This window comes from Polypterus senegalus, chromosome 18, assembly GCF_016835505.1.
Source record: "Polypterus senegalus isolate Bchr_013 chromosome 18, ASM1683550v1, whole genome shotgun sequence".
In the NCBI taxonomy this organism is placed as follows: Eukaryota; Metazoa; Chordata; class Cladistia; order Polypteriformes; family Polypteridae; genus Polypterus; species Polypterus senegalus.
In genome coordinates this window covers 79,988,531-80,000,546 of record NC_053171.1, presented here as the reverse complement: position 1 = coordinate 80,000,546, position 12,016 = coordinate 79,988,531, and the positions used below count along the sequence as shown (strand labels likewise).

At 36.6% G+C, this 12,016-nt stretch overlaps 1 protein-coding gene across 1 annotated transcript in view; it reads left to right on the top strand.

Annotated features, from left to right (window-relative positions):
• The window catches only part of ccdc175 (coiled-coil domain containing 175), a 52,440-nt gene that overhangs the window by 34,194 nt on the left and 6,230 nt on the right, over positions 1-12,016 (top strand). Inside the window, exons 12-13 of the mRNA XM_039741483.1 lie at positions 2,712-2,847; positions 5,127-5,258. Coding sequence (XP_039597417.1) covers positions 2,712-2,847; positions 5,127-5,258 — 268 coding nt within the window. The remainder of the gene's footprint in view (positions 1-2,711; positions 2,848-5,126; positions 5,259-12,016) is intronic.

The following is a 12,016-nucleotide window of genomic DNA, read 5'->3' as shown; positions in this document are numbered from 1 at the left end:
AATGTGAAAACAGCAGTATCAGATGCGGGGGTGGGGTGTGTTTGGGCTCATGAACACGGGCGAGATAATAAAACTGACTAATAAAAAATAAAAATAAAAAAACTAACCTTTACAAGTATCATAAATTACACCGGCAATTACAGACTCAAATCAAATGTATGTTTTTATTCTAAAATTGTAAGACTAAGAGCAGTTTACTTCTCAAAACGGAGTGGTGCAGGATCAAAATTGCGACCTTTTGATTCCCAGTCGGCAGCTGATTCTATTGCTCCACAGAGGCAGTCATAATAAATACATGTCAATGTCGCATGTTAAGGCGGCTTTTTGTTTCTGCAGTTATATTTTTGAATAAAAGCGCAATTGTTATGTTAGATTTGTACCTGCTGTGAAAATATTTCTTTGATATTTGGACTTCAGGCTTCATACATTATATAGTTTATGCCTACATTTTGTCATCTACTACTAGAATATAAAAAACGTTTCTGTTTTAACAATGTGTTTACACAGATTACTGTAGAAATGGAACAGAAATGAAATACGTGTGTTCTAAACAACGATCTATTATTTCCACTCTAAAACTCCACTTCACTCCCAGAAAATCAATCAAGACATGAGCCGAGAGAAGTTTGGCACTTTCTAAGTCGGTGGGGGGATGGAATAGCTACTTGCAGCTTTTCTTTTATTAGCACATTTAGATTAACAAAAGACGCTGGCAGAGAGGTGAGAACGATTTTAAGAAGCGATTTAAGGTGGGACGGATTTACGAGTTTTTTCGTAGGCTCTGGTAATTCTAGTTTTAAATAATCAACGCATATCGTGACAAGCTGAAGATGCAGCTTGCCAGCAGCAACCAGCCAGCAGATGATACAACCGTTTCTCCTTAGTGTGCGTTCAGCCACCCCCCCTTTACAAGGTGAGCAGAGAGCGAGAAAGAGATTTAAGCACACGTGGGGCCAGAAATAAAGGACAAGTATTGTTTTTACAAAAGTTTTAAAGTAAAAGTAAAAATAATGCAAATGTATGTAACAATTCCCATGAAAATAATCTCTTTAAATTGTATATCCGATAAACCAAACAACCAAACCCGAGGGTGGGCGAGTGAAGCGAGCAGGAGGCAGAGCCCCCTACTGTATATATATATATATATATATATATATATATATATATATATATATATATATATATACAATATATATATATATAATTCAATACAGGGTGTCCATAAAATCTGTGTACAATTTAAAATAGTAACTTTGTAAGTATATGTGATAGAAAGAATTCGTAAACAAGATTAGAAAGCTTGATGTATATAGTTGTTTATCTTTAGAAGTTTTATTTTTGCCGTATTTGGGGAACTGAAAATCCACATGAGTTTGTTGAACATGAAAGACATTCTTCCAAAGTTAATGTGTGGTGTGCTTTGGGTAAAAATCGAGTCGTAGGGCCTTTCTTTTTTGAAGGGTGATAGCTATTTAGAAATGCTGCAAAATTACTTTAGTCCTCAACTTGAACAATTAGGACTGATAGAGAATACAGTGTTTCAACAAGATGGTGCTCTTTGTCACTTTGATTTGCATGTTAGGCAGTTTCTACATGAGGAATTCCCTAACAGATGGGTTGGAAGAGGTGGACAATTTTCTTGGCCTCCACAATCACCAGATTTGGCTCCATTGGATTTCTTTTTATGGGGACATGTGAAAATTCAACATGTTTATTCAACCAAACCTTGATCTTTAGAAGACTTGGAGCTGATGTGATTGCTGGTATTACTGAAAATCAGCTTGAAAATGTTTTCTGAGAACTACAGAATCGTATTACCCTTTGTGTTAGTAATGATGGTGGACATGTTGAAAATTAACAAGAACGATAAAAAATGTAGGTGTTTCTTCTTTCTAATCCTTTTTACAAATTCTATCACATATACTTACAAAGTTACAACTATTTTAAATTGCACACTGACTTTATGGACACCCTGTATTTAATCCTTCCCTAGTAACATTAAAGAAAGGATACACTTATCTTCTTTTAATATCGGCTGGACACTCACAATAATAATAATTTTGAAGGAAAGCTGATGGCCAAGCGTGCAGTGGTGGGTTCCTGAAGTTCCTGGCCACATCGAGAGAGTGAGGGAGGCATGGTTCTTAGGTACAGGCAAGAGTGATGTCTTCCATCCTAATGTTCTGTGCAGTCGCCAAAGCTTTATACTTTTCTCACATCATTGTTTCCAAAATAAGAACATGTACTTGCCAAACACTGGCTGCAATCAGAATGATGTCATGAAGGTAGATGGAAATAACACACAATAACTGTTGACCATAAACTGACCATCAGGCCATGGGATACTCCTCCTCCTCTGCCTGATTTGTCTCCACTTGTCTCTTTCCATCTCCTTGTCAGGTTGCTTATGCATACATGGCAGTGATACTTTCTCCCTGGCAGCTGGCCTCAGCTCTGTTTATTCATGGCTCCAGTCACCCATCTTCAGTAAAACAATATAAGGTGGAGTAAAACTCACAGATCACAGTGACACACTTAAAATCTTGGGCTGCAACATCTCCATTGGTTAACAGAAATCCCAGCAAGCTGACCCAAGTCTGGATCTGACAGTTGGATGTTATTTGGTTTAACTTTAAAAGTGAGTATGAAAAGATGTTGGCTGAACTTGAATTATGAACGGTTTTAAACAAAAATTTTGATTGGTTTGACAGGTTATCACTGCAGGCTAAACACGATGAAATTAACACTGAACTGGACAGACTGAAGGAAGGGCACCTGGCGTACATGAAAGAAAAAGAAAGAGAAATTTTGCTGAACAGGAACCAGCATGCTGAACTTTCCAAAGAAGTAAATATCTCCTTTTTTCTCATTATTTTTCTCATTACTATCATATAGTTTATGCTGTTGTACAATGCAACAAGTCTCATATACAGGCATGCAAATACTGTTTTGGGGTATTTGTTGTTTTATATGTAAAGAAATCTAAAGGGTCAATGTTAAAGGAAAATGCTTGAGTCTGAACATTGCTTTGTAAAATACATACACAACACAATCTTTCTTACGTAGGCCTTTTATGGTGAATAATTTTATGAAGAGGGTGGCATGCTTTTCCCATTTGTACACTGAACAGGCTGGAAAGGTGCAGATTCAAGATTTGGGGTAATGGTTTGGGGTAATGCCTGGTAACCCTTTTTAAATGTCATGAAAAAGGCAACAAAATATACAAAAGCAGAGAATCGGCTCCTGCCAGCAACAACAGCCACTAATGCTCGGAATTGCTGGCCAAAGATCGAGTCTCATCGATTCCGTTGAGGCAGGGGTATACACATCTCTGAGCCCAGAATGGACGTGGCATGGTCAGGCATCACCTGGCATCGCCTGGCTGTGGTCATTTGGATTGCAGATGGAAAGACTATGTTGTAAGCAACGGCGCCCCCTTTTGTTACAGGATGGTAGTGCTTACCTTATCAGGTTCCCTTATGCACACCATGAAAAACAGAGCAACAGAGCTGAACTCAACTTAAAGACTTTATTTAACAAAATAAATGTTTATTCGCTGTACAAAAAGGAGTGAGACAAATTTAAAATGATGCAACATGCAGCTATATAACATTTTTATATTTCCCCATAACTATTATAACTTTAAACAGTACTAGGGTGTTATACCATGTTAGACATTATGGATATAATGAGAAGTCAAGCAAAATGACATTTTTATTGGCTAACTAAAAAGATTATAATATGGAAGCTTTCGAGGCAACTCTTGCCTGATGAAGGGGCCTGAGGTGCCTCGAAAGCTTGCATATTGTAATAAATGAAAATTATTACAATAAAAGGTGTCATTTTGCTTGGCTCCTCATAACATTAAACATATTCAGTTGACTTTCTTTCTTAGTAATAATAATAATAATAATCTTATATAATACCCTACCACGGCTGTTTGTTTGTCTGTCCAGGATTTTAAATCACCTGTAGCTTGCAAACCATTTCACCTATTGATGTGAAATTTCGTACACATACACTATGTGGTGTCTACTATCCACTTTCAGGGTGATTATTGATCTCCAAGGTTTTTCTTCTTTCTATTTTTATTTTATTTTATTGTAGAATCAACTCTCGGCAGCAGCCAGCAGGTCGGCCGTGTGGGGCATGTGTATTGGCACAGTTCTTATTCCTTACCACCTTCGCCGTCACTTCCCCTACCTTTTCATAACTTAAATCATTCTTGAGGCAGATTGAAGATTTAAGTGCCAGCATAAGTGAAAAATTAAGGAAAACGTACTAAGTAATTGCAACACAAACACTGACTTAATCAGTTTTAACGCGAAAAAATGTTGACAGAAGAAGAGAAGAAGCAGGCCGCTAGGGTGGAGAAAACAAGATCTGCTCAGGAAGCAGCAAGCGCATCAACCTCTGAATAAACAAATTATAAACGTACAGAGAAAGAGTATGAAAACTGTGAAGTCAAATGTATTTACTGCACGTTATCGTGCAGTGCGCCATTACTAATAATAAAAATAATTCTTTACAGTTCTGTATTGCTTTTCTCACTACTCAAAATGAGTGGGGAGCCACTGCCACCACCACTAATGTGTAGCATCCACCATAATGATGCAACAGCAGCCATTTTTGTGCCACTACACTCACCAAACATTAACTGTTAAGTGGCAAAGTTTTGAGAGACCCAATTAGAGATATTGGATGATTAGTGATATAAAGAATAAAAACATTCTCACATTCACTTAATCCAGCTCATGGGCACAGCGGCCAAAGCCAGTCCCAAAAGCATTGGGTGCAAGGCAAGATACAGTCCTGCTTAGGGTGCAATTCACTCACACAGAGCCTAAGCCAGAATTGCCAGATGCAGAACGGAAAGAATGTGAAAATTCCGTAGGGTGTGGGATTTGATCCCAAGACACTGAATCCACGAGGCAGCATCACTTACTACAGGGCCACCAAGTTAAGGCTGCAGTATGAATAAAGGGAACTTGGACTTGTTATTTGATATGAACAGTGTGAGAATTCTATTGAAATTTCAGTATACAGCATATAAAATGTTTTGACATAAATAAAAATGAACACATTTGAAACACAAATAACCTTTCTTTGTACTCCTTACTCTCCAGCATGATGCTCTTCAGATTGCCAATATGAATTTGTATGAAGAAATTGAAGCTCTCAGCCAGCAGCACAGCAAGGCAGAGGAGGCATACAGATTAATGGAGCAGTCATTAACCGCTGATGTTCAAGAGCTGGAGGTTAGTCTTTTGGTTTTAACCCAACATGTCCCTTTCTTCAAAAAACCTTCACTCACAATCCGGTTACAGTATGCCTTTAAAGTGCATACAATATAATGATTTTCTTACATTTTACTTCTTGTAGGTGTCACCCAGCTTGAAATTAATATCAATGTTCTTTATTCTTGCATATAGTATTTTGTTCTTGTCCACCAACAACTGCATTCTGCCTAACTGTGAAGAATGTCCTGTTATTGTTTTTGAGGAGCATTTGCTATCTCGCCGGTATTTGTTATCCCTCGAAAGATTTCAACCAACACTGGACTTTTAGACCAACCAATACTCACTCATACCAGTCCAAGTCAAGTAGCTTTGCATTTGATAGATAGATAGATAGATAGATAGATAGATAGATAGATAGATAGATAGACATGAAAGGCACTATATGATAGATAGATAGATAGATAGATAGATAGATAGATAGATAGATAGATAGATAGATAGATAGACATGAAAGGCACTATATGATAGATAGATAGATAGATAGATAGATAGATAGATAGATAGATAGATAGATAGATAGATACTTTATTAATCCCAAGGGGAAATTCACATAATCCAGCAGCAGTATACTGATATTGAGTAAACAATATTAAATTAAAGAGTAATAAAAATGCATGTAAAAGCAGACAATAACTTTAAATAATGTTAGAATTTACTCCCCCGGGTGGAACTGAAGAGTCGCATAGTGTGGGGGAGGAACAATCTCCTCAGTCTGTCAGTGGAGCAAGACAGTGACAGCAGTCTGTCGCTGAAGCTGCTCCTCTGCCTGGAGATGACACTGTTTAGTGGATGCAGTGGATTCTTCATGAATGACAGGAGTTTGCTCAGCGCCCGTCGCTCTGCTACAGATGTTAAACTGTCCAGCTTTATTCCTACAATACAGCCTGCCTTCCTAACAAGTTTGTCCAGGTGTGAGATGTCCTTCTTCTTTATGCTGCCTCCCCAGCACACTACCGCGTAGAAGAGGGCACTCGCCACAACCGTCTGGTAGAACATCTGCAGCATCTTATTGCAGATGTCGAAGGACGCCAACCTTCTAAGGAAGTATAGTCGGCTCTGACCTTCTTACACAGAGCATCAGTATTGGCAGACCAGTCCAATTTGTCATCCAGCTGCACTCCCAGGTATTTATATGTCTGTACCCTCTGCACACATTCTCCTCTGATGATCACAGGGTCCATGAAGGGCCTGGGCCTCCTAAAATGTGGGAGAATAAAATGTAGGAGGAGTGGGAGGAGAGAGTTCTGCATGTCCAACCAACATAAAACACATTGGGTTATCGCATTAGTCCCCTCAAAGTTCCCTTACTTGCTTTCTTGTAGGGACTAGATGTGTTTTACAGGAATACGTGAACTTACCACATTCATACTGGATTGGTCTACCCTCAAAATATAAAATTAACACACACATACGTAGATATAGACTTACTTATTATTCGCACTTACAATGAATGATGTCTTTGCTATATCTCAAATCTAAATATTACTTTTGCGAATACATTTAAACATACAAAGGCTCACTATTCCTGGATATAGGCTATTTATCAACCAATGATGTCATACTTTACATACTGTTCTTGCTCCCCACCTCATCCTGATAAAGCCCGCTGATTGGAGCATATGGCAACCTCCTACTGGTCCAGGTGCTCCTAATATTTACTTTATTACTTCAATCACTCTAGATATAAAGAAAAATTATAGAAATTTAAAAGCAACATTGTATTTATTAAAGAATAATAATACCAGTAGAAGACAGTATAAAAGAAAATAGATGGCATAGTCTGGATATACTGCATATAGTCAAGGATTGGATGTTGTCCTGGGATGGCTTCTGACTTATCGATCAGTGTTATTCATAAGATGCTTTCGTTGATGTTCAGATGAAACAGCCACACATCTCTCGGTCTCTTCTTCTGACGTTTCCTTCACCCTCTCCTGTTGTCTTTTTGGTCATTGATGTTTCTTTTTCTCCTCTTTTTTTGGTCCGTTGGACAAGCCATATTTATATTAAAATTCCATGTGGGGCATCATGACATGGGATTTTACACACCATTGATTAGCTGACTGTCGAAGTTCTGTTTCCAAATGATAAGATAACCAACATGTGCTGAGGCAAACTATCAAAACAGATGTTTTAAGGTAATAGATTACTGGAATTCAAGAAGAGAAGATGCTTTGATGTTAATTGCCCCTGTAACTGTGTTGTTAAGTTAGTTCATCTTATTGTCTGAGCAAAATAGAATAAAAAATATCAGCAAAAAATTGAAGATCTGGCATTCCAAGACACACATCAACACTTTTGTTCACCATGATAAACAAGAATGCATTAAAAAGCAAAACTTCAGTGTAGTACATGTAGTTCATAGAGAATGTGTAAGTCCTACACCAAGACTGACATCATTTTTCTACCCCTTCATTTTCATGCATCAGCTTGCAATCCAGTTTTCAATGTTTGAGACCTATGTTTAGTGTGCCTCACAAAGTAATTTTTATTTTTTAAATGATATTAATTGGACAGTTTTCCCTGTCTTTGTGTGTGTTTTATTAGCTTTTCTTCTTGTGTACTCAGATTTTCCTCCCACATCCTCTCCTGAAGATGATGACTTTAAACTGGTCTGTTGTACCCCATCCACTTTGGTTTGCTGCCAGTTGCTGCAGCCCTGAAGGTGGATTAAGTGAGCTTAGTGAAAGAATCAATGTCTCCCGGCCACTTTGTGACATTACAACTTTCTTCTCATTTTTAACACATTTATGATTTCAAACCAGTTCAACGAGATAGTAAAGTGTACACAACAGAAAAAGGCATGGAGCTGCTGCATGGCTGATGTATTTGTAATCAATATTGTACATCACCACATCATAATAAAATTATAAGGAAAATTTTTTTATTTTTACAAAAAAAGTATTTTCAGTTGTCTTCAATCTCCTTTTAATGCAGTTGCTTTTTACACAAATTTAAATCAATTAACCAGTAAACAAACACAGAAAAGGTCCCCATTCCCGGTGGCTGCAGCACGTTATCATACAGAATATTTACTATTGTATAATTGACATGTATTCTTCTGCTGCCCAATAGAAGAGAAGTGTGTAGAAGAGATTCACACGGTGTGAGGAAACTTGAAAAATTAAGGGAGACCATAGAAAGAAGGTTGCAAAAATACACACTGGAGCTTATTTTAGGCAAATGCTAAGTGTTTATCGACAAAAGGGTCATTGATACAGAACATACTTAGTAAATATAGAATAGTCTTGAGCCATCATTATTAAATGAACTCCAAACATGGATCTCCTTTATTTACACCTACAGGAGTCCCACATGCTTTTGTTAATGCAGCTTGATAGACTGAAGAAATCATACAGAGCTTTTTCTTTTATCAGCTAGGTTAATTTACATAACAGATTTTCACCAATCAGTTTGAGATAAATGGTATACTCCAGAAACACACTTCTGAATTAAGTACAAGTAAAGTCTCAGACATAGTTAAACATATTAACGTTTTAAGTATAAGAAATATGATTTCTTGTATTTAAACTGTTAACAAAAAACAAAACACAAAGTTAAATTTTATATACCATCTCATTTTATCAAAAAAAAAAATGTGCTGGAACAAATGAAATCAGGATGTCCTAGTTTAAAAGGCAGGCAATTTCAAGCAGTGAATTTAAATCCATTACATGTTACCAGTCCTGGAAATAAGCAAGCTCTGAAAAAGGTAACATGTTCATTTTGATGCAGAATTCTTATCCTTAATAAAGTATTATTTCAGAAAACATTGTATGAAAAATAACATTCCTTTGTTACCAGTGAGTGCTATTTTTAAAGAAAACTATTAGAATTCTAACCACATTTTGACATTTTAGTGCAGCTTTTGGAAAAAAAGGGCACAGAAATTAAACATGTTTGAATGTAAGAAATCTGAAGCAATTTAAGGTTATAGCCACACTACTACACTTTCATTTAAAAAAAATGTTTTTAAACAATAATGATCTCTAGTCACACTAGCATTTTTACTTTGTTTACGAAAGTATACACACTAAAATGACCGAAAATGCATATGACATAGCCTGGCATGCACACATAGATGGAAACAGGAAGAGAAAGTGTCCTCCACTTAGACATGCATTTACAGCTTGTGTTCACATACTGAGAACAGCAACAGCAAATATGGAAAAAAAAAAAAAACTAGATTGCTTTGTTTGGACTAATGAGGAGGTAAAATTCCTTTCGAAAGTTATGCACAAGTATAAGGTGAGCAAAGCAGCCAGGAAAATATAATGAGCAAGATCCATTTGTGGACGGGCCACCTAATAAGGATGAACCAATTAGAATGCAGTTAGTTTCTGGGTTTTTAAAACTCTCTGTTTTCTCCCATCCACAATGCAACTGATGTTTTCAAAAATACACAGCTCTGGAGAGCGTATTCAAAAGTCTCTGTTTTCAGGTGTTAAAAATTCTGAAGTAATAATGTACTGCCTTAAATTATATAAAATTTACTATAAAATGTCAGCAAAAGTTCAGAAGCAATGTCTTTATGACCCAACAGTGAACTTTGTAAGGACGAATGGCAAAGGTCTCAATCATGAATTAAACAGAAAGAATGTAATCTTTCACTTAACAGGTCTAAATGCCAAGATAGTATTTTCACAGGAGACTCACTTAATAAGCAAGGAACAGTTTTGGTTGCAAAGAGATTAGATTGGCAAAATATTCCACTCCAGATTTACAAAGAAAACTAGAGGTGTGGGAATCATAATACATAGTAGAATTTCATTTGTAGTGTCAGATGTAGTACCTGATCCTGAAGGGTGATATGTGATGGTGATGGGTAATTTTTTTTTTAGTAGTAAAGTTATTTTACTATAAATGTCTACCCACCCAATGTGGATGAAAGAAATTTCATCCAAAATGTATTTGCATCCATTCCTAATGTGAACACTCATAAAATTATGAGTGACTTTCATTGTGTTTTAAATCCAGACCTGGATAGGTCCTCAGCTATAGTGGTAATAGCATCTAACACTCCAAAAACAATTACGCAGTTTGTAATTGGTCATAACTTATGAGAGCCATGGAGTTTTCTACGTCCAACCTTAAGAGCATACAGTAATCCCTCCTCGATCGCGGGGGTTGCGAAGTAGAAACCATATGTTTCTATGGTTATTTTTATATATTTTAAGCCCTTATAAACTCTCCCACACTATTTATAAATATTCCCCGCAGAGTTATACAGCATAATCCCTTTGTATTCTCTTAGATATTAGGTAAGATTCATTGAAATTATGTATATAAACACACTGTTTATATACAGTAAAACCTAAATATTATTTTAAAGATATTGAGTGTCTCCGATATCACATGTTACAGCCATTACGATAGACATGCCACCAGCAATAAATACGTACAATGCAACAAAAATAGTATACAGTAAATGTGTGTACAGTGACACTAAACGTACGTACATGTACTAAGTACTGTAAGTCGAAAATTAATTATGGTTACTCACCAACAATGACACGATGACTTGTCCGATAACAATGAGTTTTATTTTACTGCACAACAAAGGAGAGCATTACAGCCCTTAAAGGAGCCACTTCAGGCGATTGTGTAGCACTGCCGTTGTTCTTCTTCTGGCAGTCTTCAATCCAAACCCCTAAAGCAGATTCCATCCAGACTACTGCCTTATTACAGCGAGGTCAGAAATAAAAGGCAAAGAGCAGAAAACAAAGTCTTTTCGCATTTGCATCACTCAATGCACAAAATGTAGATTTACACAATAATGGAGCATACGCTATGAGATTCTGTGGTCCCGCAACAGTTAAAGTAACAAGTTTAATTTCAAAGAAAACACAATTTGGTCAGGTGTATATTTATGATCAAGGAGAAGTGATCACAACGCGAGCAGCAGAGACACGAAGTGACAAAAAGGACAGCGACTGTACAGGCTTTAAAATGATCGAAGGGCAGCACAACAGCAGCTGCCTAACCCCTTCACAATGCAAGCAGCGTTATACGTCCTGCAAGAAAGAGATGTAACCACTCCCGGGGCCGGAAATAATGGACAGGTATTGTTTTTCCAAAAATTTTTAAAGTAAAAGTGAAAATAATGCATATGTAACAATTCCCATGAAAATAACAATCTCTTTAAATTGTAAATTCGGTTAACCAAACCCCAGGGTGGGCGAGCGAAGTGAGCAGGCGGTGAAGCCCCCTAGTATATTTAAAATTGGAAAAAATCAAATTCTTACTTACAGGATGTGTTCAAAACTCTTTTAGAACCTGGCAGGATGTAATCAATAACATTATAGAGTAAGCATTTATATTGGAGAAAAGGATTCTCTCCCCTCTTTTCTACTTTTAAGGTTTTACTGCGGCTGCTGGCCTTCCTCTCTTTCTTCGAGTGGAGGTTGAACTTAGCTCTGTTAAGCTTAACTTGATTGTATGGAATGTTTCTTGCTTTTAATGAAATTAATAATAAAAAAAAAATCTGAGGTGGTGTTGATGAAACACAAAACTAGAGACTAACATATGTGTAGTCTAATTTAAGCCAACAGGTTCTTTATCTATGATGTTTAATGAAAGTGATAAGCATTCTATTTTAGAAAATAAAATACAATTATTCACAAATTGTATACTTTATGAAAAGAGCAAAAGATTGCAGTAGCAGTAACACTGAAAGTAAATGTGCTACCATTTACTCACGAGTTTTTTTAATATTC